The sequence below is a fragment of the Ochotona curzoniae genome, unplaced genomic scaffold (assembly GCF_017591425.1).
Source record: "Ochotona curzoniae isolate NIBS_2020 unplaced genomic scaffold, NIBS_Ocur_1.0 contig_65, whole genome shotgun sequence".
Lineage (NCBI taxonomy): Eukaryota > Metazoa > Chordata > Mammalia > Lagomorpha > Ochotonidae > Ochotona > Ochotona curzoniae.
In genome coordinates this window covers 650,927-672,680 of record NW_024466508.1, presented here as the reverse complement: position 1 = coordinate 672,680, position 21,754 = coordinate 650,927, and the positions used below count along the sequence as shown (strand labels likewise).

At 67.0% G+C, this 21,754-nt stretch overlaps 4 protein-coding genes across 13 annotated transcripts; 1 reads left to right on the top strand and 3 right to left on the bottom strand.

Annotated features, from left to right (window-relative positions):
- Window positions 1–922: 922 nt before the first annotated feature.
- Window positions 923–4,728, top strand: GSDMD (gasdermin D). Of its 2 annotated transcripts, none has more exons than XM_040991689.1 (11): window positions 923–1,012; window positions 1,798–2,054; window positions 2,249–2,441; window positions 2,661–2,829; window positions 3,036–3,138; window positions 3,270–3,323; window positions 3,485–3,547; window positions 3,641–3,813; window positions 3,889–4,030; window positions 4,117–4,193; window positions 4,258–4,728. In XM_040991689.1, the coding sequence occupies exons 2-11, from the start codon at window positions 1,838–1,840 to the stop codon at window positions 4,498–4,500; spliced, it is 1,434 nt and encodes a 477-aa protein (XP_040847623.1). In that variant the 5' UTR covers window positions 923–1,012; window positions 1,798–1,837; the 3' UTR covers window positions 4,501–4,728. The 2 variants fall into 2 exon arrangements, with proteins under 2 accessions (XP_040847623.1, XP_040847625.1); XM_040991691.1 differs by having other exon boundaries at window positions 948–1,012; window positions 3,288–3,323.
- Window positions 4,729–5,986: 1,258 nt separating this feature from the next.
- On the bottom strand, window positions 5,987–9,713 carry MROH6 (maestro heat like repeat family member 6). 2 transcript variants are annotated; one of them, XM_040991688.1, is made up of 14 exons: window positions 9,453–9,713; window positions 9,111–9,254; window positions 8,810–8,964; window positions 8,413–8,530; window positions 8,074–8,258; window positions 7,844–7,981; window positions 7,579–7,693; window positions 7,347–7,490; window positions 7,095–7,268; window positions 6,840–7,007; window positions 6,632–6,751; window positions 6,447–6,549; window positions 6,308–6,373; window positions 5,987–6,231 (listed from the first exon to the last, which is right to left on the bottom strand). In XM_040991688.1, exons 1-14 carry the CDS (start codon window positions 9,711–9,713, stop codon window positions 6,011–6,013), a joined length of 2,112 nt encoding a protein of 703 aa, XP_040847622.1. In that variant the 3' UTR covers window positions 5,987–6,010. The 2 variants fall into 2 exon arrangements, with proteins under 2 accessions (XP_040847622.1, XP_040847621.1); XM_040991687.1 differs by having other exon boundaries at window positions 9,111–9,286; window positions 9,458–9,713.
- A 1,936-nt stretch (window positions 9,714–11,649) lies between these two features.
- On the bottom strand, window positions 11,650–14,797 carry NAPRT (nicotinate phosphoribosyltransferase). Of its 4 annotated transcripts, none has more exons than XM_040991567.1 (13): window positions 14,572–14,797; window positions 14,341–14,468; window positions 14,182–14,264; window positions 13,913–14,043; window positions 13,713–13,828; window positions 13,339–13,535; window positions 13,120–13,260; window positions 12,944–13,028; window positions 12,787–12,867; window positions 12,606–12,708; window positions 12,373–12,527; window positions 11,843–11,950; window positions 11,650–11,765 (listed from the first exon to the last, which is right to left on the bottom strand). In XM_040991567.1, exons 1-13 carry the CDS (start codon window positions 14,795–14,797, stop codon window positions 11,703–11,705), a joined length of 1,617 nt encoding a protein of 538 aa, XP_040847501.1. In that variant the 3' UTR covers window positions 11,650–11,702. The 4 variants fall into 4 exon arrangements, with proteins under 4 accessions (XP_040847501.1, XP_040847502.1, XP_040847503.1 ...); XM_040991568.1 differs by having other exon boundaries at window positions 12,412–12,527; XM_040991569.1 differs by lacking the exon at window positions 12,787–12,867.
- Window positions 14,798–15,332: 535 nt separating this feature from the next.
- On the bottom strand, window positions 15,333–21,746 carry EEF1D (eukaryotic translation elongation factor 1 delta). 5 transcript variants are annotated; one of them, XM_040991685.1, is made up of 8 exons: window positions 21,691–21,746; window positions 17,793–17,916; window positions 17,479–17,550; window positions 16,399–16,498; window positions 16,194–16,291; window positions 15,892–16,107; window positions 15,611–15,805; window positions 15,333–15,422 (listed from the first exon to the last, which is right to left on the bottom strand). In XM_040991685.1, exons 2-8 carry the CDS (start codon window positions 17,907–17,909, stop codon window positions 15,384–15,386), a joined length of 837 nt encoding a protein of 278 aa, XP_040847619.1. In that variant the 5' UTR covers window positions 17,910–17,916; window positions 21,691–21,746; the 3' UTR covers window positions 15,333–15,383. The 5 variants fall into 5 exon arrangements, with proteins under 5 accessions (XP_040847619.1, XP_040847618.1, XP_040847617.1 ...); XM_040991684.1 differs by having other exon boundaries at window positions 17,793–17,913; window positions 21,691–21,744; XM_040991683.1 differs by lacking the exon at window positions 21,691–21,746 and adding an exon at window positions 18,596–19,655.
- Window positions 21,747–21,754: the final 8 nt, after the last annotated feature.

Genomic DNA, 21,754 nt, shown 5'->3' with positions numbered 1-21,754 from the left:
GCTTCCCACCCGCACTTGCTCAGCCCAGAACGCTGGCACTGCCCCAGGTCAGGCAGCTGGCTGTTGTTGCTGCTGACACCCCACCCCACCCCAGGTGGCTGGGCCATTCACAAATAAAAGATTTGGCACACCCCTGCAGGACCCAGCTTGCCCTGCTGGCAGAGGCCCTGCCTCCTGCCCAGGGACCAGGCTAGGTGGGCATTCCCAGACCTTCAGCCAGGGAGAGGAGAGAAGGGGGCTGAGCTAGGGGAGGGAGCTGCCCAGAAGGGGCCCCTTTCTGCAGCCGGCCATGGCTCCCCCACAGGGCCCCTCTGACAAGTGCACACGTAAGTACACACAGGATACACTCGCGTGAGTACACACACACAAAGCCACACCTTGTCACTCCTGCCACCAGCAGCCCAGACCAGGACAGGTCACACCCAGGAGAGCCACTCGGGGCAGGGCAAGAGCTGGGCCCAGGCAGCTCTCCCGGGCATTCAGCTGCCCTGGGTCTGTTCTCACCCAGGCCGGGCAACCTGGCAGCGGCTGTGTGCCATTCCCCCCTGCTCGGCTGTTGCAGAGTGGGGCTTGTCCTGCCCACCTCTGGAAACAGCAGCCTGAGGACTGCCAGCACCAGGGCTGGCACCCTTGTCCAGGGCAGCCAGCAGCACGCCCACGGGCTCCTGCTTGCTCTGCTGGGGGTCAAAGAGGGGTCAGGCGTTTCTCTGGTGCTTCCAGCCTTGTCCACGTTTTACTCCTGGTTCTGCCCAGCCTGCTGAGCCTCAGGCTGCGTGCTGGCCCCAGGATGGGAAGAGTGGGGCTGTCGGGGAAGGGACAGGAGGTACTTCCTCCTGGGAGGAGGGGGCTGGGCGGGCCCCAGGAACATTTCCGGGAGGGTGTCCTGGGCGGGCCCCAGCTCTGCTTGCTTTCACTTCTGGGGCCCATGCTGGCCCCGCTGGCCCCAGCTGAGTAGAGACAGACCCCAGCCTGCATGGCCGCTTGGCTCCCCTTCCTGGCACCAACACGGCAGGTGAGCACTCCTGTGCACTCTGGGCTGTCAGGGAGCCTGTCGCCAGGCCTGGGTGGGGCTGTGCTGAGAGCAGCCAATCCCAGGCCTAGCTCCACACACAGCCCCTTGGTGGGCCCAGCAGGCCTGTGTCCACTATGGCTGGCCTCGGCCTCGGCAGGCTGAAGCCTCAGCCCCAGCAGGAGGCTCCTGGAGCTCCAGGAAAGGGAGAGGCCCTGGGCCAGGGAGGGGGCGGGGATCCTGGCTGGGTTTGCCATGGGCCTCTGTGGGATTAGGGCTTGGCTTCCTCCTGTCCCCTGAGCCCCTGAGCCAGGGAAGCAGCAGCCAGGCGCTTTGGACATTGACCGGGTGTCGCCTGCTCCTCCCCGTTCCTGCCAGCTGGCCCCAAGCTCCCTGGTCGGGCATGGATGTCCAGCACTGAGCCAGGGCCTGTCCTGGTAGGCAGGGGCCATGTGACTAGCCTGGGGCTGCTGAGGGTTGTGGGTGGCACCCGTCGGGAACACTCGGGGAACTGTGGGGACAGGGACAAGTGGACAGCAGGTGGACACGCTGCTTTGTTCCTCTTCCTTTATCTTACATGACCTTTTTCAAAGCCGAGGCTATGACAGTGTGACCTCCATTTCTTCCTGTGTTGCCAGCATCCCCTAACAGGGCAGTCCCAGCTGCTGCTCCCTCTGCTCATTGGAGTGGTAGGAGCAGGAACTTCCCACCAAGTGCCCGAGAACCCAGCCACAGCCGCTGGGAGACACCCCAGTATGCAGCTAACTCCCCCAGTACTTCCTTTGCAGGTCTGAGTTGCCTGGCTGTCCGCCCCCTCCCAGTGGGAGCATGCCGTCTGCCTTTGAGAGGGTGGTCCGGAGCGTGGTCCGGGAGCTGGACAACACACGGCAATTCACCCCTGTGGACAGCCTGGGCAGCTCCAGTAGCTTCCGGCCCTACTCCCTGCTGCACAGGAAGCCCTCCAGGTCCTGGTTCTGGAAGCCCCGCTACACCTGTGTCAACATGTCAATCAAGGACATCCTGGAGCCCGAGGCCCCAGAACCAGGTGCCAGTGGCGTCCATAGCAGGGCGGGGGGAGGGCACCGCGGCCTGGGCCCAGCCTGGCCACCCTGGGCTTTCAGGGGTTTCTGGGAAAAGATGAGCAGGGGGGAGTGGCTGCTGGCACTGGCCTGGGTGTGGCCCCGAAAGCTGGGGGAGGATGGCGGCCCCAGGGACAGCCCCGGTCTGATCTCACTGCAGACTTGGAGTATGTGGGCCCCTTCCTCTTCTGTGATGCCACGGACGGGCAGCTAGAGGGCAGCGTACAGCTGGCAGGCCCTGGGCAGGGGAGCATTGCAGCCGAGGCTGCAGTTTCCAAGAGCCACAGCACCTCCATGAACGTGTGCCGGCTCCTAGTGGACTCCAAAACCTTGGAGAGCCTGCACCGGGATAGGTGAGCAACTGGTGCAGCCACCACTGGGTCCTGGGGGCCAGGATTAGAGCCCGAAGGCATGGGGAGCTGGGGTGGGCATTCTCGCGCTGCACCCCACCGACACCAGCAGGTACAGCATTCCTGGCGGCCACACACTGCTGGGTGCCCTGGGCAGAGGGTCAGCGGGCAAGGAAAAGGCCGCTGGGGTTACCCCATGAGCTGTCTGCCCCTGGACCACAGGCGACTGCGGCGGCCAGAACCCAAGATCCTGCAGCAACTACGCCAACGTGGGGAGGATGTGTTTGTGGTGACAGAAGTGCTGCAGACCCAGCAGGAGGTACAAGTCACCCAGGCTGGCAGGCTGGAGGGCTCGGGCCAGTTGGGAGTGCCTGGAGCCGTGTCCTTTGAGGTGCGTGTCCGTTCCTGACCCTGGGCTCCCCCTGGGCGGGCAGCATCCCGGGCACCCTCTGTGGGCACTCCCAGCCCCACCTGTGGCCAAGGAGCCAGAGCGTCCTGGGCCCATGTTGGCCACCAGTGCTGACGAGCCTGTCAGCATGCAGCCCACAGCCCTGGCCCCAGAGTCCAGAGCCCAGCCTAAGCCGTGTCATCCCTCAGGGGAAGGGCCAGGGCCACCTGAGCCGGAAGAGGACAGTCACCATTCCTGAGGGCAGCATCCTTGCCTTCCGCGTGGCCCAGCTGACCATTGACTCTGACTGGGGTGAGCACGGGTGGGGGTCCGGGAGGCTGGCTCCTGGGTTGGAGCAGGGCCCGAGGTGGGGAGCCCCTGTGTGCGGGCAAGGGCGGTGGGCAGCAGCTAACCACCCGTCCTGTGGCTGTGCCTGCTTCCAGACTTGCTTTTCATCCCAGGGAAGAAGCAAAGGACCTTCCAGCGGCCCGGCAGAGGTGAGGACCCGAGACCTCCCGGCCAGCCCCTGGCCCCTGGTGCCCATAGCCTGCGGTGCCCATGGTGCTGGCGGGAACCTGAGGAATGGGACTGCTCAGCCCTCTGGCTCAGGGTCCCTCCCAGCCTCCCTGCCCAAGTGACAAGCCTTCCTGTGCCCCAGACGATTCGTCCTCCCAATCCTGTGTGGCAAGGTGCAGCCTTAAACACTTTGAATTTGAAGAAGGTCAGTGGCCCGTTGGCACCCAGGGAATGCTGGCAGACTCCCCTGGCTGGGGCCGGCCCTTTGTGATTGGCATGCCGTACTGGGAACCTACAGATGGGTCTGACGAGGAGTCGGGGTTGACTGAAGACTTCCGGGGGCTCAAGGCGGAGGTGGAGGACATAGGCCGCCAGCTGCTGTGCATGGATGCCACGCTGAGCCGGAAGCTGCTGGGGGGCCTGGCCGCGGCACTGAGGGACCCCACGGCCCTGGGAGCCCTGGAGGAGCTGGTGAGCTGAGGGGGACGTGGGTGGGGCGGGGTTTCTCTGGTGCCGGCTCACACCCCACATGCCTGTGCACCCCAGCTGGAGCAGGGCCTGTGCGGCAAGCAGCTCCAGCCCCTGGACGGGGTGACCAGTGCGGTGTTTGAGTGCCTGATGCTGTCCTCCGGGGAGCTGGTGGAGGAGATCGCCGACCCTGTCCTGTACCTCTTGGGGGCACTGACCGGTGAGGCCCCACGCCTGCAGAGGAAGGGACAGGGGCTCCCTGGGCTGGGCCTTCTCAGTCACACCTCCCTTATGCGCTCTCTTCAGTACTGAGTGGGGATCAGCAGGAGCTGCTGGCCGAGGTGGCGCTGGACACGGAGGCCCTGGCGTGCCATCTGGAGCTAGTAAGTGTGCGAGGGGGCGGGGCATGGTGGGTCCAGGGCCTTACTGAGTCACCCCACCCTGCAGGTGCACAACCTCCTGGAGCAGAGTGCCCCCTGGCAGGAGCCCAGCACCATAACCCTGCCCCCCGGTCTGCTGGAGAGAGGCTGGGATGAGACCAAGCCTGCCTGGAGCCTGCTGGAGGAGTGTGGCCTCGAGCTGCAGACAGCTGCCCCACATGTGCGCTGGGAGCCACAGGCCCAGGACCGTGCATGCGCACTCTACACCTGCCTGGCACTGCTGTGCAGCCTGAGCCAGCAGCTCTGCTAGGTTGCTGGCTGTGCGTGAGGACAGGTGCTGGGGCAGCAGTAAACGCAGTGTGTGAAGGAGACAGTATGAGGATGTCTCTGAGGGCCTGGTTGGGGCGGGAGGAGGGTGGGACAGACCCTGAAGGCGGGAGTCAGCTCGTGGTGGCTGACTCTGCACCCAGCAGTCAGTCCAGAGCAGTGACTACAGAAACGGCCCCTGTCCAGGCACGTTGGCTCGGAGCAGGAGCCAGTGTAGACTAGGCGGCCAGGTCAGCAGAGCCGGCAGCTTCCAGAAAACAGGCATTGTGTCTTATGTCCAGGTTCTGCTGGCACTGAGCCACAGGTGCCCTGGGGGCTAGGATGGGCAGGACAGAGGTGGCACATTGTGCAGCTCAGGTCTGTGTGCGTCCTTTGGCCCACCGCCCATTCCTGTCCTGCACATGGACACTTGAGAGGCCAGGGGAGGGGACGGACAGGGTAGCCTGGCTGAGAAAGTACCCAACAAGCTGGCCCAGTCAATGTCCTGCCCACATTGGCAGAGGGCTCATGCCCCGCTCGAGAGCAGGTGCACACCACAGCTGGCACTGGCCAGGGGGAGCCCAGCCCTGCCCCCCATTGGACCCTGCTGGGCTTCAGCAGCTGGTCATACAACACACCACACCCCCTGCAGTCTCTGTGAAGGTCGGGTTGACTCAGGGCCTGGACCTTGCACAGAACCCCCATGCCCTGGCAGAGGTAGCATACTGCATGCTGGGCCTGGGCCGAGCCAGGTGGGCCGCTGTGGCACAGAGGCTGGCCCCAAGCAGCCAGCTCTGGGCAGGTGCCTAGCCAAGGCCCTGTGAGCTCCACAGCCACTCTTCACCAAGCCCCTGCCACAGGGGACACTGGGGACGCTGGAAAGGGGTGCAGATCCACAAGCCTGGGCCGCTGGTCGGCATGGACAGCATATGGCCCTGGTTAGTGGGGTGGCCGAGGACACACCTCGTGCTGTCCTGCTGTCTGAGGGTCTGGCTTCACAAGGATATGCCCACAGAGACCCAGAACCCGGACTACAAAGCTGTCTGACCTTGACCTTGGCGGTCTGAGCAGACAAGACATGGAGGCTTGCTGCCTTTATTTTGTAAAAAGGGATGGAGACCGTCCACCTGCTGCTTGGCTGCCCCGAATGGCTGCGGCAGGCAGATGTGGCCAGGCCACGGCAGGAGCCGCATCCAGCTCTCCCACCCCACTCCCTTCCCGCAGTCCCAGGCAGGCTGGGTCAGAAGTGGAGCCACAGGAGGTGAAACTTGGGCCGGAGTAAGCAGTGTGGCCCGCCCCCACGCATGGCCCTGTGTACCAGGTGAGCATTGCTAGGCGGGCTCAGCAGCCGGAAGATGCTCACCACCCTGAGTGTCCTGCTGTTGCCCATGCTGTTCACCGCCCAGCAGACACGCGGTGCCCCAGGGCTGACCCCACACGTGTGGGTCCTGCAGGACCATGGATACCCCTGTGTCCTGCACCCGGAGGGGCCTTTCGTGTGGCTGCGGCCCGGATCAGGGGCAGCCCCAGCGGTCGGCCAGGCTGCGGCGCTGGAAGGGGCTGTCGGCATAGACGGGCGGGGGCCGGGCCGCCTGAGCCCCTCGCGGGAATAGACGGAGCAGGAGGCTGCTGCGCGCTGGGCCTGGCGCTCGGGCCAGCATCGCCACCTGCTGGGCGGACACGTGCGCCGCAGCGGCCACCGCGGGCACCGGGTCACTCTGCAGCTGGTCTAGGTCTGCCAAGGGGCGGAGGGAGCGGTCAGGCAGGCCAGAAGGGCACCCCCCAGGCCCTGGGACAGGGTCGGGTCTCACCCTGCAGCAGGGAGTCCAGCAGGTCCTGGCTCAGGTGGTTGGGGCTGGCGTGATGAGCAAGGAAGCCTGGACAGAAGCCCTCCATGAGCCGCGGGGGCCCGGCCGGCCCCACCCCGGTGCCCCCACCCGCCGGCCTCACCTAGGAGCACAGCTGCCGCCCGTCGCAGGGGGTCCTGCGGGCTGCGCAGGTAGCCCTGGGTTTGGCTCAGGAATTGGCGCAGGTGGTCCGGGTGTCTCTGAACCTGGGAGTAAGGGAGCTCATGGTGGGATCCTCTCCAGCAGCCAGCCACGCCCTGGCCGCACACGCCCTGGCCCGCCACTGACCAGGCGATGGCAGACGCGGCTCAGGGCCTCGGGGCTGTCGTAGTGGGCCACGGTGACCACATCCTCCAGCAGGCCCCAGCGCAAGGCCTGGTCGCAGCGGGCCAGGGTCCACTCGGAGCTCTGCCACATGGGGGGGGAGAGAGAGGCTGAGGGCTCAGGAGCGGCGGACGTGGAGGGGAGCCCGGCCCAGAGAGGCAGGGCGGCTGACCTCGGCAGCGTCCCGGCTGGGGTCGTGCAGGCGCAGCAGCAGCGGCACCAGGCTCTTCAGCGCCAGCCTGCGCAGGGGACCGCGGAGCCCCAGCCGGAGCCCGCCGCGGCCCCGCCGCACCAGCGTCCCCAGCAGCCCCGCGGCCGAGGCGCGCACCGACTCGCGGCCCTGAGGGTGACACTGCGTCAGGGCGAGCAGGGAGAGACGGCGCGGGGCTGGGGTCTCCTGGGGGCGCTCCGGGGAGAGGGGGCTCACGTCGTCCAGCAGCGGAGGGAGGCGCGGCCCCAGCTCGGAGCTCAGGAGCTGCACCGGTGCCTGTGGCCGCAGCAGGAGCTTCCGCAGCGCGCCCAGCGCTGCACACACGAGCCGTGCGTCGCCCTCTCCCAGGGCGCCCAGGAGCGCGGGCAGCAAGGTGCTCACGTGCCGCACCTGCCGGGACGGACACCCGATGACCCCCCGCAAGCGCTGCCCACCGCCCCGCCCCACGCCGCCCTTCCCAGCCCTCACCTTCCTGCGACTCAGCGCCAGGTGGCCGAGGCCGAGCAGGCCCAGCCAGCGCACTGTGGGCTCCGGGTCGCCCTGCCAGGTGCGCAGCCGCTCCAGGATGGCCTCCTCGCGGAGAAGCTGTGCGGTGGGCCGGCTCTGCAGCAGCTGGGCCGGGCACCCAGGGTCAGCCCCGAGCGGCCGCGGCACCCAGCCCTAGGCCGCCCCACGCTGCCCACCTGGGAAGCGCGCTCACCCCGGTGAAGAAGGCCATGGCCGTGAGCCGCTGCGGGGCATAGGCGCTGCGCAGCCGGGGAAGCAGATCGGCGAAGAGGCCTCGCAGGTGGTGGTCGGCGTGCGCCACCATGGCACTGCGTGGGCGGCAGTGGGAGCACTCCCTCGGCTTGGGGGCCTCGGGACCCTGTCTCCCCTCCCACGCCCGCCCCTGCCCCCTGCTCCGAACCTGGCCAGCGGCGAGCCTCCTTCCGGGGCGCCGTCCAGGGCGGGGGGCCTCTCCTCACCTGGCCAGCAGCAGGACGCCCTCCAGGTGGGTGTGGGCTCCCACCAGCCTCCTCCAGCCGCCCGCCTGCTCCATGCACGTGACCACCATGCGGCCCCCGTCCCCAGTGAGCAGGGCCTTCAAGGCCTCCACAGCGCAGCTGCGGTGTGAGGCGGGGCCACGGGCGAGAAGGACAGTGAGGCCTGGGCGGGCTGTGGCGGCCCCAGCCGGCCCCTGTGCGTGGCCTCTCACCTGGCGTGGCTGTGCGGCGGTCCTCGGTGAGACGGGGCCCAAATCTTAGGGGAGTCGGGGGAGTGCACCCCCTGGGCCAGCTCGTGTAGCTGTGTGACCAGCGCAAGCAGCAGGTACGAGTAGAAGCCCCGTGTGGCTCCTACACAGCCCGACACGGTCAGCATCTCCCCGAGTGCGCGGGTGGCCTGTGGAGCAAGCCGTCGGCTCAGCTGGCAGGCCCCGCGAGCACTCGGGTCGCCTCGCATGGGACGTGGCCCAGTTGTCGGCCACGCGCTGGACCTTCTACGACTCAGCCCGCCCCTGCGCCCCGGGTCCGAGGAAGTGCCTCTGGCCACCTACCGCCAGCGCCTGCGGCTCCCGCCCCGGTGTCCCCTTCAGCGCCCGCAGCAGCTGGACCAGCACCTGCCCGTTCACGCGCTGGTTCCGGCTCAGGCTGCGCCAGAGTTCGGCCGCTGCCCTGAGGGTGAGATGGGGCTGCGGAGCGGTCCAGCAGTGCCCCTCATCCCGCCTGCGCGCTCCAAGGGGAGACCCCAACAAAGGCTCACGAAATAAACCTGGCATTCCATCACTTCTCCAGGACTCAACCGCCACCCTGCGCGCTCACCCCTCCAGAGTCGGACCGGGCATGCGCCAGCCGAGCTTGGGAGCTGGGGTTCCTGGGCCCCTGGGGCCAAGCGGGAAGGGGGAAGGAAGCCGCGGCGGGGAGCGGCGGGGCGAGGGGAGGGCGGCGGATTACCGGTCTGGAGGCAGGGAGCGAGGCAGCAGTGCGCACACCACATCCTGAGCGTGGTCCAGGGCCAGCGCGCTCAGCACTCGCAGCGCTGCCCGCCGGGGCCTGCCCTCGGCCAGGATGGGCACCTGCGCCAGCAGCCCACGTACCAGGGCGTGCACCTAGCGTGGAGGTGGGGGCGCCAAGGGCAGAGGTCACTGGCCAGGTCAGCCAGACCCCAGCACATTGCTGAGAGGCCAACATTCCACCGGGTCAATCCCTGACCCCCAGGGACACCCCACAGGTGCCTAGGGTGGGCGGGGCTGACCTGGTCCTCCAGCCGCTGCCCTCGGGCCTCCAGGGCTGAGGACAGGGTGAGCGCTGTGGTCTGGGTCCCAGCAAAGCCCGCCTCCTCCAAGCAGGCGGCCGTGTACAGTGCCAAGTCGGCAAGGGCCCCATCATCCCAGGAACTCTGCCAGGAAGGGCGCAAGGACAGAGACAGGGCTGTGGGAAGTCGCCAAGTCCCTTGTGCTCCCCCCACCCTAGCCCCCTCTCACAGCCCCTCTCCTTCCTGGCGCTGCCCACTGTCCACTGTCTCCAGCGCTTGGCTTCCAAGTCCAAGGGAATCGGAAGACTGCCCGGTTAGGTCCAGGCACAGAGGAGCCTCCACTTCACCGCTCACCTGGCAGAGCCGCTCGGGGACTGGTGCCTGGGCCGGCTGTGGGGAGCCGGACTCCTCGTCGCTGCCAGGGGTTGGAGCCCATGGTGTAGGCTCAGCCTCAGCTTCAAGCTCTTGGGGCGCAGGTTGGGGGCCTGTGGAAGGGGGCCCCAGGCTCCGCTCCTGATTGGCTCGGATCCCTTCAGCCACAGCTGTGAGACTTAGGGCACCTACAGGGGCACCCCGGGCCCGGCCCCACACACCCCCAGCCATAGCTGCTGAGCCAGCAGCAACCGCGGCTGCTTCTCCCCAGGGAAGTCGTGCCCAGGCCTGACCTACAAGTGGCCTGGGGCGGGCCGTGGGTGGGCGTGGCCAGGGAGCAAGTGCGCGTGCCCCCCCCCCCGTGGAGCCGGCTGAGGACCTGGCCAGGTGCTGGCTGTGTCATCAGCTGCCGCCAGCCCCTCCCGGCAGGAGCTGCTAAGGAGCTCCCGCTGGGGCCCAGGGATTCCAGCTGGCCGATTCAGCTCGAAGGAAGCAGGAAGGGCGGGGCCGTGCCTGGCCAGGCACGCAGGGCACGAGGACCACGGGGCAGACTGGCACTGTCCCATGTGCATCCAACCGTGGGCATAGGAGGCGGGAGGCTTCTGACCCCCAGAGTCTCCCCCGCAGGTGCCCACAGAGCTGTGGCGGAAGCCCTGGGAGTGCCCAGGGCAGCGATGTTGTGCCCCTGTGTGTTTATGAGTCTCCCCGAACGCGTGCACTCTGGGCCAGGCCTGCCCCACCCCCTGCCCTACTTCTCCACCTTGCTCCCTCAGCCGGTCACACAGGCGACCCTGCCCGCCCTGCTCCTGAGGAGCCAGACCAGCTGGTCCAGCAGAATACCTAGGCCCCAGGAAGTGCTGCTGGCAGCACCGCCAGCCCCTCCTGGCAAGCCCAGAGCCCTGTCCTGAGGGCTCCGGGCTTGGCCCAGGCCGCTCACCACCCTGCTGTGCTTGGCAGGGGGCGGGGCTGGCCATGGACCCACCCTCGGAGCCAGCTGCCTGAGTTCGGCAGCATCACGGCTGTCCAACCCCCTTGCCTTGGCGGTTTGCTGGGGGAGCTGCCGGGGGTGGCCGCCACTGTGGCAATGGACACCAGCGCCTCCCTAGGCTTGGGAAACCAGTAACCAGTGGTGTCCCCTCTGACAGTGGGCAGTGCCCTGGCAGTGCAGGAGCCTGGGTGGGCCCACTCGGACCCCTCATTGCTGGGGTCCGTGATGGATGTGGAAGACAGGAAGGTGTGAAGAGTACCGTTCCTTTGCAGGCAGGGCCGCAAGGAACTTCCCGCTGTGTGGCAAGGCCCGGCGGATGTCTCTACAACACCTGAATGTAGCTCTGCCTCCCTTTGCATGGACACCGGACAACCCCACTGAGAATTCTGTAATCTATTTAGGCATTGTCTGCCTCTGCGGAGTTACTGTTAAATATCAATGGGAGCTTAGAAGCTGATGTTGCTGTTGCCGTTTTTAGCCAAAAAGCTGTTATTGCTGTTACGGCTGCATCCTGTGGCAATAGCTAATCAAGGGTGCTAACTCCCCTTTTGATCCTATGCTAATCAAGGGTGTTCTGTCTTCAGGTGTAGTGGAATCTATTCTTTCCCTCTTTCTTTGATCTTTTAGGTCCCTTCCTTCCTTGACTGTCTCAAGACTAAGCTGTAGAGTAATTGTGGCAGGAATGTGTTAGTGATTGATATGCACTATCTATTGAAAACTTTTTGCTAGCCTTAGGTGAAACAAATGGCAGAGTTATCTTTAGAAACACCCACTTGACCATGACGTAAAAAGTCTGAGCCAGAGTTTGACTGGTTCTGTATAAAGCGGACAGCTTTCCCGTATTGTCCATTATGATGATCTAGAGTTCCTAGTGGTCCGTCTCTTTCTTTCTTTGCGCCTCATCCACGCACCCTTCGCGAGTTCCGAACTCAGCTGGAGCTGGACTCCGGCACCTCATGGCATCTCCTCTGGCCACAGCACCATCGCCCCAGTCTGCCTTCAGCAGGCAGAGGCCTTCTGCATGGGGGTAGCTCCCAAGTTCAAGGTAAACAAACCATCCCCCAGGGCTCCAGCTGCTGCAGCGATCCAGCCCTTGGAACCCGGGTGCGCCTAGGCCCTGGGCAATGGGGGAGAGTGTATGGCCAGCCACAGGAACAAATGACACGTGACACACCGTGGGGGCAGCAAATGAACATGTTGCTTGCGGTTACTGACCCCAGTCCCGGGGGCCTTCACAGGGAACTCCCGGTGCTCAGACTGCCCACCAGGGCCTGAAGCCGCTCCGACAGTGCCACCTGCAAGGACAGGGAGGAGCTGCTGGGTGGTTCTGGGGGCGGTGCCCAGGGGATTCCTCTAGCCACCTCACGCCTACCTGGTACTGCTCAGGGCTCTGCAGCCGCCTGTGAGCAGCCCTGAGGTTGCCCAGGGACCGCTGGGCAAAGGCTCGGGACTCAGCCAGAGAGGGGAGTGGCTGGCACAGCTGTGGGAAGGACACAGCATGGGATGGTCAAGAGGCAGCAGGAGCAAGGCGGGGGAGCTGTGGCGGGGTGCAGAGGAGTGGGGGAGCTCGGGCAGGGTGCAGAGGAGTGGGGGAGCTCGGGCAGGGTGCAGAGGAGTGGGGGAGCTCGGGCAGGGTGCAGGGGGGTTGGGGAGCTCGGGCGGGGTGCAGAGGGGTGGGGGAGCTCGGGCAGGGTGCAGAGGGGTGGGGGAGCTGTGGCGGGGTGCAGAGGAGTGGGGGAGCTCGGGCGGGGTGCAGAGGGGTTGGGGAGCAGAGGTGGGGTGCAGAGGGGTGGGGGAGCTCGGGCAGGGTGCAGAGGGGTTGGGGAGCAGAGGTGGGGTGCAGAGGGGTGGGGGAGCTCGGCTGAGTGCAGAGGGGTGAGGGTCGGAGTGGGGGGTGGTCACCTGTCCCCTGTGCACCCAGAGCCCCAGCAGCAGCTCCACTTGGGCAGGCCTCACAGTGCGAGGCTCCTGGGCCCCTCGAGGCCAGACCCTCAGCTCCTGCCCGGGCTGGGGGGAGGGCTCTTCTGCCAACTGCAGCAGGTCCAGCAGGGGGGACCCTGGTGTGGACAAACAAGAGTGACACGGGGAGGGGTGCTAGAGGCTTGAGGGGACGTCAGGGTAGTGGGCCCACCCACCGTCAGCGTCCAGGAGCCGGAAGGCAGCTTTCTTTCCAGGCAGTGTCTGCTTTTCAAGGTCCTCGGTGAGCTTCATGCGCGGCTGGCCCCCCACACACACCAGCTGTGGCAGCATAGGTTGTTGAGCCAGCTGGCTGTGGCCCCTCCCACCCCCAACCTGGGCCTGGGAAGCCAGCCCCACCTTGTAGACGCATCCCAGGGAAGGCTGCTGGGGGCAGGTGACCACGCTGGTGCCAATGCCAATGACATTGACCTCACTGCCCTGGCGGACATGGGGAGACGCTGAGCCCCCCTGGATGCAGGGGGCCTGGTGCTCTCCAAGGCACCCCCACACCCACCTCCTGCACCAGCCGTGCCAGCTCCTCCTCGTCCACGTTATTGCTGACGGTGATGCTGACCCGCTCCAGCCAGGGCATCTGGAACCTACGAGGGGAGCGTGGAGCCCCGTGACCCACCTCCCCAGCTGGTCACAGCCCTCGAGGCCCCGGAACCCCAAGAAGCCTCCTGGGCTCACCGAGCTGCGGTGCTCTGCAGGATACCCCGGATTTCCTGGGCCTGCCGCAGGAGGTCACCGCTGTCCAGCCGCAACCCCACTGCCCGGTAACCTAGCTCCCCCAGGGCCAGGGCCACCGCCAGGAAGTTAGGGAGGCCACTCCTGCAGGTACAGAAGAGGGGCTAGGGCTGAGGCTGCTGTGCCATGCCCCCCACCCTGGGAGCGGTGCTCCAGGCTCACCTGCACACACTGTAGGAGTCCAGCAGGCCCTGGAAGGCCTGGGGGAAGGCCAGCGCGTAGGCCACGAAGGCTGCCCGCTCCCCAGGGTGTGGCTCCTGCACGCCCAGCCCCAGGTGAGCACACACCCTCTCCAGCCACACCTTCACATGGGCAGGCAGGTTCACAGCAGGCCCCTCACCAACTGCCGGGGCCAGCATCTGCAGATGGCCAAGAGAGGATGGGTTTTGGTGCAGGTGCCATCCGTGCCAGCTGCCCAGGGTGGGCTTGGCACCGGGTCAGAACGGCCACCTGTGTGCACAGGTGGACCTGCCCCACCTGTGCGACAGAGGCCGGCCTAGTCTGTCCTGGGTGCTACAGTTGAGGGGAGTACTGACCGGCTCAGGGGGCACCTCACTGCCCGAGAAGGACGTGATGAAGGAGTGGGCCAGGGTCCCGGCCACGGGCACGCCCCGCAGCTGTCCAGCCAGCACATTGCTGCTACCATCGAAACCTGTGCCAGGGAGGCAGGTGGGCAGTGGCAGCAATGTGCTTCCTCTCTGCCCAGCACTGCTCCCGCGGCCCCCAGGACCCTCACCACCCAGGTAGCTGTAGGTGGAGGCAGTGAGCCCCCCATCTGGGCCCTGAGCACGCCGCAGTCCCAGCTCCAGCAGCCGCTTCTCGGGGCCTGCGATGAGGCGCAGCCGGGCAGCGTTGGTGGCTACAAGGCTGTGCGAGCAAGGGTCAACGACCAAGAGTCAAGGGTGTGGGAGCTACACAAGGTGCCAGTCCCAAGGCTCACACCGTGTCCCTGCCCTCCTCCCTTGCCCCTGCCTTCCTCCCATGCCCCCTGCCCTCCTCCCGTACCTGGCATAGCCCACCAGGCACAGCAGCGGTGTCTCCAGCAGCTGCACCACTAGCAGCGGCCCTGACACCTGCAGCAGGGGCACCTAAGGGAGACGGTCAGCTAGGAGCACCTGCCCCGTGTCCTCCGCCCCCCCCGACCCCCCCTCCCCGTGCACTCACGCCCGGAAAGGCGAGGGAGCCCTCGGGCAGGGCCCGCAGCGTTACGCTGGAGCAATCGAGACCCCGGAGGTGCTCAAAGAAGGCGGGATCCGTGTCTGGGGGCAGCTTGGAGGCCAGGAACTGCACGTCTGTGGGGGCACAAGGGCCGGGCGAGTGGCACGTGGGGCACGAGAGGGTCTCGTGGGGGGCGTGCCGACTTGCACCCCAGGGACGGCCTGGCGTGACGGGTACCTGCGTCCCGCAGGTGGAAGGCGCGCAGAAAGCGCACGCAGTCGCGCAGCCCCGCGAACAAGGCGAAGGCGCCTCCGAACGGGCAGCGGCGGAAGAAGAGCTCAAAGTCGGCGTGGTCGTGCGCCCGGCCGGCGCGCCAGTAGCCCAGCGCCATGGTGACCTGGTACAGGTCGGTGAGCAGCGGCCGTGCCGCAGCCAGCGCCTCTGCGTCCTCCTCGGCCGCCATCTCGCCCCGACGCCCCGCCCTGGCGCCACGTGCGCGCCCCAGCCAATGGGGCGCTGTAGGGACCAGAGGGCACCCCCGGCAGAGCCCGTCCTTGGGGCAAGGGGTGGGGTGCGCCGCCCGCAGAGCCCGGCCCGCGCCAGCCGCCCCTCCTCCGGCTCGGGGCTCCCGTGCACCCGCCGCTGTGCCGACGGCCCGGACTCCCGCAGGAGTGGACAGAGCCCGCACTCTGGAAGGGGTCTTGCTGGGCGCATCATGTGCGATGAGGGGTCACTGTGTTACTCCTGGCTGAGGCTGGGCTGCATCCAGGCTGTATGGAAACAGCCAGGGGCCAGCCAGCTCAGGCCCCAGGCTGCCCGTGGGCTCCCTGCCCCTACGGCCCCAGACCTTCACCCCTGCTCCTGCCGGCAGAGCTCAGCTGGGACAGGGTCTGGATTGCAGGAGAAACACGGTGGCTGGAGGGGGGGGCACCGGGCCCCCAGGATGTGGGTGCATGCTTCAGACAGAGGGGCCAGGGCGGCGCACAATGACAGACAAGTAACAGCCAGAGTCCTCTTTAATCACAGCAGGATCCCCCATCCCTCCCCCTTCAGATCTTGTTGAATGCTGCAATGTCCACGCTCTGCACCTAGGGAGGGATGGAGGTCTGAGCCCATCTGCCCCCTGCCCGGTCCTTGCCCAGCTTGCCCAGCCCTCGCCCAGAGGGATCCTTGACTCCGTGCCCCACCCAGCAGGCCCCTGTGCCCCCCACCCGGCAGGCCCCTGGACCCTGTGCCCCCCACCCAGCAGGCCCCTGGCCCCTGTGCCCCGACTCACGTGCTCCTCGAACTTGGTAATCTCCTCCTCCAGCAGGTCGGTGCCCACCTTGTCATCCTCCACCACGCACTGGATCTGCAGCTTGCGGATGCCATACCCCACAGGCACCAGCTTGGATGCCCCCCAGACCAGTCCATCCAGCTGCACTGACCGCACACAGGCCTCCAGCTGGGCCATGTCAGTTTCATCATCCCACTGTGAGGCACGGGGGTGGGGTGTTGCAGTCAGCCCCCAAACCCCACGCCAGCCCGCCCCAGCTCGGAAGGGCAGCGTCCACTCACCGGTTTGACGTCCAGGAGGATGGAGGACTTGGCCACCAGCGCCGGCTTCTTGGCCTTCTTCTCGGCGTACTGCCGCAGCCGCTCCTCCCGCAGCCGCGCTGCCTCCTTGTCCTCCTCCTCGTCGCTGCCAAACAGGTCGATGTCGTCCTCGTCGTCCTCTGCCGGGGTGGCCGCCTTCGGGGCCGGCGGCTCCACTTGGCGCATGGGCGATACATGCTGTGGGCAGGTGGGGGGCAGGCTGAGCCGGGTCTGTGGCAGAGAAGGGCCTGTCCCGCTGGCCAGCCCCACATCCAGGGCCTCACCTGGGTCTGTGGGGCCGAGCGGGGGGCAGGTGAGCCCCTCTCCAGGGCACTCAGCCGGGCCTCGAGCTTGGAGACGGTCTGCTGCAGATCCTGCACCACTGTGGGCAAGGGGCAGGCGGTCAGCAGGCGGTCAGCAGGCGGTCAGCAGGCGGTCAGCAGGCGGTCAGGGCTGGGCCGGGTCCCGCCCTGCAGGCCCAGGTCTCACCGCCTCTCAGGTTTTGGTTTTCCACTTCCAGGCTGGCGATGCGCACGGCCAGCTCGCTGTGGTCTCCGCTTGGCCCGCTGGAGGCCCCGGGGCCCGAGCTCTGGAAGGCAGGATGGAGGCGTTGACGCTGGCCCGAGGCTGGTCAGGAGGTCCAGCAGTGTCCCCAGTCCCATCACACCCACCACAGCCTCATCTCAGGGGTGTGTGAACCAAGCCCCACGGCTGAGTCTCAAATCATGTGCTGGCTGCTGTGAGCGCCTGCCGAGGGCCAGCGTGTGCTGCCCTGCCCTGGATCTGCTGGGAGAATTGCAGGCGCAAGGCAGGACAGGACGGGGTAGGTTGGCTGTCCTGGACAGTGGCCTGTGAAGGCCCGGGTCTGTTGGATGTAGGGGTGGGCTGGGAACTGGGTCTGCACTGTATCCAGAGAAGCTGGGGGGTGGGCCTCCTAGTGGGGTCCTGTCAGGTACACTCTAGCCCCTCCCCTATCACTAGCAGGTGCAGAGGAAGCCCATGACCATGGCAGAACAGGCAGGAAGGCTCATGGGTCTTGTAGCCCCAGTGACTGGGAAGCAGCCGGGGCCACGGTGCCCTAAGCAGCTGTCTGCAGCACTGGCGACCCACACCGGAACTAGCTCCACAGCTCGAGTGCGTGTGGCCCCTGCACCCACGCAGAAGGCCACAAGACGCTCCTGGCCTCGGCCCTGGTCGGCCCTGAGTGCTGCAGCCAGCAGGGTCCCAGAGGCCCAGCCCACCATGCCCTGCCCCCGGCACCGAAAACTTGGGCTTGAGGAAATTCTGCCCAGAGCTCCCAGCCAAGGTCGGCAGGGGACACCCTGGGGAGGGCGGGACCTGGGTGTGCACTCGGAACCCGTGGTCCTAGGAGTCACGCTCTCACAGGACCCTCACGATGGAGGGCTGCCCAAGTTGTCAGCACAGAACCTGTGATGCCACCCACCCCATGACCGGGGACAGCAAGGCCCGAGCGGGGAGCAAGCAGGAGTGTGCGCTGCGGGGCGCCTGCGGGCGGCGGCAAGCAGGCTGGGGCAGGAGGCAGGCCGCAGGAAGCCAAGCGGTACTTACTCCAGCCAGTGACTTCTGGATGTTCTCCCTGGCTCTCGCGATGTCGCGGAGGATCCCGCTGGCCCCGTTCCCCTGCAGGCAGTGCACACACACCGGCTTTCCTTGCGCTGGCATTTTTTTTTTAATTCAAAAACAAAAGCCCCCAAAGACCCTCAGAGAACAAGGGGCCAGAGAAGGGGGCAGCGCAGCATGGCAGCGAGCGGCAGGTGGCCCTGGCGTGGCAGACCCAGCACCCCCGAAGCCGGCCGAGGCAGCTTCCCAGAGCCTGCTGCAGGCTCGCCCAGCTCGCTGACCCATGGGCAGCACGGCCTCACCTGGCGAGGGGCGCCATCCGCGGGCCCGTTCATGCGCTCATAGAAGCTCCTCTCCGCCTCATCATACTTGAATTTGTCAAACCAGATCTTCTCGTGGACCAAGAAGTTTGTGGTCATTTTTCTGCTGGGAGGAGTAAACCAGGTCAACATGGCCAGCGTGGGGGGCCTGGATGGTCTCCAGTCCCTGGGAGCAGACACCACCGTCGGTCCTGTCATTCCAGCACGAGGCCCCACCCCTCCACGGCCTTGCATGGGCGCACACACACATGCGTACACCGATTCTCACACATACATCCCCCAATGGCCTTAAAGGGGCTGTGGTTCTGTAGTCCCACACTCCTCCACTGGCAGAACCTGGGACACACTGCCTCCCCAAGCCAAGGCCGTCCCCGGACGCCAGCGAACCCGGCTCCCCACGCTACTCAGCAACCCCTCCGACCCCCACGCTGCTCAGCGACCCCTCGGACCCTCGTCACAGTGCCATGCCCAAGCCCCGAGGCCAAGCTCTGCCACCCGTGGGTCCCGCACGTCTGCTGCCCAGATGGCTTCATCCCCTGGGACCTGGAATGCCCACACCCACCTTACCCCCAAGGTCAGATGGGCCCAGGCCTAACAGGAAGGCAGGCATGGGCTTCCCACACCCCCCACCCTGGCATACGAGTTGGGGAGTTGGCCACGAGACCCACTTGCCCAGCCCACCTCTGCCTCCAGCCTAGCAGGCTCCACAGCCACGGGGAGACCACCCCCAGGGAGGGACAGCTCAGCCCATGACCCAGAGCAGGCCCCCGGCCTTGTTCTCCTACTTGGGTCTCAGGTTGGACGGGGACGGGCCAGCCCGGTGTCCGGGCCGAAGGGCCAGGGAGGTGGCTTCGAGGCGCCAGGCCGTGCGCAGGGCCTCGGCGGCATGGTGGCAGCACTCGGCACTGTCGTAGGCGGGCTTGCTGAGCCAGGGGGCTTCCGCGTCCCTGTGCAGGAAGTACCAGCAGGGCCAGGCTGTGGAGCCCTCCCCGTCCGAGCGCCGTGGCCCCGGCCGCTGGCTGCCTTGGCCGCTGCGGCTACGCCGGTCCCTGCGGCCACGCCGGGCACCTTCGGCCTGGCCAGCCCGCTCCTGCAGACGCACCTTCCCCGGGGGGTGGCCGTCAAACAGGGCCTCGTAGAAGCCTCTCTCAGCCGCATCGTACCGCGGCTTGTCCAGCCAGACCTCCCGCACCAGCGCTTGCAGGTTGCCCAAAGAGGGTTGGCTGCTGGCTGGCAGGCTGGGCTGGCAAGCCAGGGCCAGCTCTGGGGTGGGCACCGGCGACCCCGTGTCGCGGGCTCCTTGACCACGGCTCTCCTCGGCGGCCAGCAGTAGGGCCTGTGACCACTCCACGAAAGCCCGCTCGGCCTGGTCAAAGCAAGACTTGTTGACCCAGACGCCCCAGGTCACGTGGTGGCAGGCCACGAGGTTGCCATGGACACAGGCACTGTGTGTGGCCCGGGCACCAGCATCGGCCAGCCTCTGGCGGTAGCAGGTCTCCGCCTGGTCGAAGAATGGCTTGTCCAGCCACACGTGGTCTGCAGAGAGGCCCACGAGGGCCAGGTCCGTGGGGTCCAGCCAGCCCCTGGGCGATCGCTTCCTCTTCTTCAGCAAGGGCCTCTGGCTGTCGTGTTTCCTCCTGGGGTCCGCGGCCTCTGCCTCCCTGGCCTCCTCTGGGCTGGGCCCGTTCATGGCCGGCAGCTCCTGGTCGCAGGCGGCCGCTGTGGCCTCAGGCCTCCGCTTGTCCTCCCACACGGTGTCCAGGGTGCAGGAGGCCTTCCCGCTCCTCATCTTGGGGTGCAGCGTTAAAAAGCAAGCACAAGAGCGAGTGGCCACACTGCAGACCACACAGGCTCCCGTGTCTCCGCGACCAGCAAGTGTGAGGGGGCCACAGGAAACCTCGTACTTCCTGGGCCACAGTGCCCTCATGGCACAGATGGGCTGCTGGTAGGCAGCCATTGCCGGCAGCAGCAGGAACCTTGGAGCCAAGGGTGTGGGGGTGCGCGCAGTGGCAATCCTGGTCGGGCATGGCTCACTCACTAGGGCCCAGATGACCTCCAAGGGGCAGCTGGCCCCGACGATGCTGTGGTCTCTGCCACCAAGTGCAGCCCCTGAACCAACCCTGGAGGGGGACACTGCCTGCCTGCCACACCCAGCGTCCACCTGCTCGGACCGCCGGCCCTTAGGCAGGGCCAGCAGATCTTTCTCACCACTGAGCCTCGGGGCCCTGGGTCCCCGCCTTGTACTCTCCTCCCACAAGGCACTGCTCAGTGAGGGGCTGGAGGGAAGTCTGGGGCCCAGCCGGCGTGGGACTCACCAAGGCCAGGCTGCTGGGAGAGAGGCAGGGGTGTGCTGGCAGTGGGAGCAGAGCCCAAGAGGGGGGCATTGTGACGTCACCACTGCCCCCAGCCCAGGGTCCTGCAAGCCCACCCCACACGCCCTGCCTGGCCGTGCCCAGGCCCTGTCGGGAGGTTACTTACTTTGGCTGTGACCTCCTGGGCAGCATGAAGGGAAAGCAGAGTGGTTAGAGATGGACAATGTGGTGGCCGCGTGACTGGGCAGCCCTCCCGGGTCAGCCATCTCCATCCGCTGCACCGCAGCCACACAGGTGCACTCCCAAGGGATGCTGGGTCCTCCCTGACCCTGCCCACCCGTGGCAGCAGGGACAGTGTTGTCCTTGGTCTCAAGTGTGCCACCCGACGACCCAGGCAGGAACGGTGCTGCACAGGCGCCTCTCCGGCCCCAGGCAGAGGGGCCTTTCCGCAGCCAGGCCCTGCCCTTGCCAGCACGGGCCAGGCCACCCCAATGACTCCCAACAGAGGACAGCACAGGAAGGCAGCTCAACGCCACCAAGGCAGGGACAGGGAGCTGGCCGGGGACGTGCGTCACACACCCAGCACCCAGGGCCCACCAGGCCTGGCCTGCTCAGGAGAGCAGAGCGCCATCAACCCCCACCCCAGCCCGAACCCGTGGGACCCAGAGCTCTCTGCGTCTTGCAGCATACAGAGCGGCCACTGATCCCTGACGGGCGAGGGTGCCCACAGAGGGGCTACCCTCAGCAGAAGGGACTGCACCCTGTCTCAGCAGGGTCCCTGCAGCTGCGCACAGCTGAGCAGCCCCACAGTGCCAGGGCCCTCCGGGCACTGCTTCAGGACCTGCCAAGGACTCCCCAACAGAAAAATGTTCTGTTAATTCCCCAAACCATCTTGAAATCCACCCACGGGCTTTCGCCAAAGTCCACATTCCAGTCCAGGCTCCATGGAGCTTAAGAAGTTTCCTTTCACTGTTTGGGAGGAAGCCCACGGGGGCTGCCTGGGGGGACAGGCGGCCGGAGAGCAGGGGGCACGGGGCCAGCCCATGGGCGCTCCCTGGGGGGACAGGCGGTCGGAGAGCAGGGGGCACGGGGCCCATCCTCTCGCGGCCATCCCAGCCGCCTCCCGGTCACGTTCGACTGCAGGCCACCGGGCAGCCCCTGCAGAGGCGGGACCCAGCGTGCATGCCAGCTGCGCAGGAGACGGCGCTTTCTCAGAGGCGGGGAGCCCACCGCACGGGCCTGCCCGCAGCGACGACCCCCGCCCCAGTTCTTGGCGGCTCCCCTCAGAATTGCACCCCGCGCTCGCCGGGTCCGCTCATCCAGCCCAGAACCCCGAGTTCTGCCTCTCGCTGGCTGGCTACCAGGGCAGCGCGCGTGCGCCCAGACACGCCAAGCGGCCCCAAAACGCACTTGCCACACGAACCCCAGACAGACGCGGCCGTCGCCATGGAGACGGGGCCGCCCCCCGCCCGCCACGTGGCCCGGCCACCCCGCCCCGCGCCCTCGGCCCAGGTTCCCCGGCGCGCTCCGGTGCCCGGCGGCCTCTCGGGGGCCCCTGCGGGACTCACACGCCAAGGCCGGACGCGGCGAGCAGCAGGCAGGGACTGCGCAAAGGGAGCGCCGCCCGGGCCG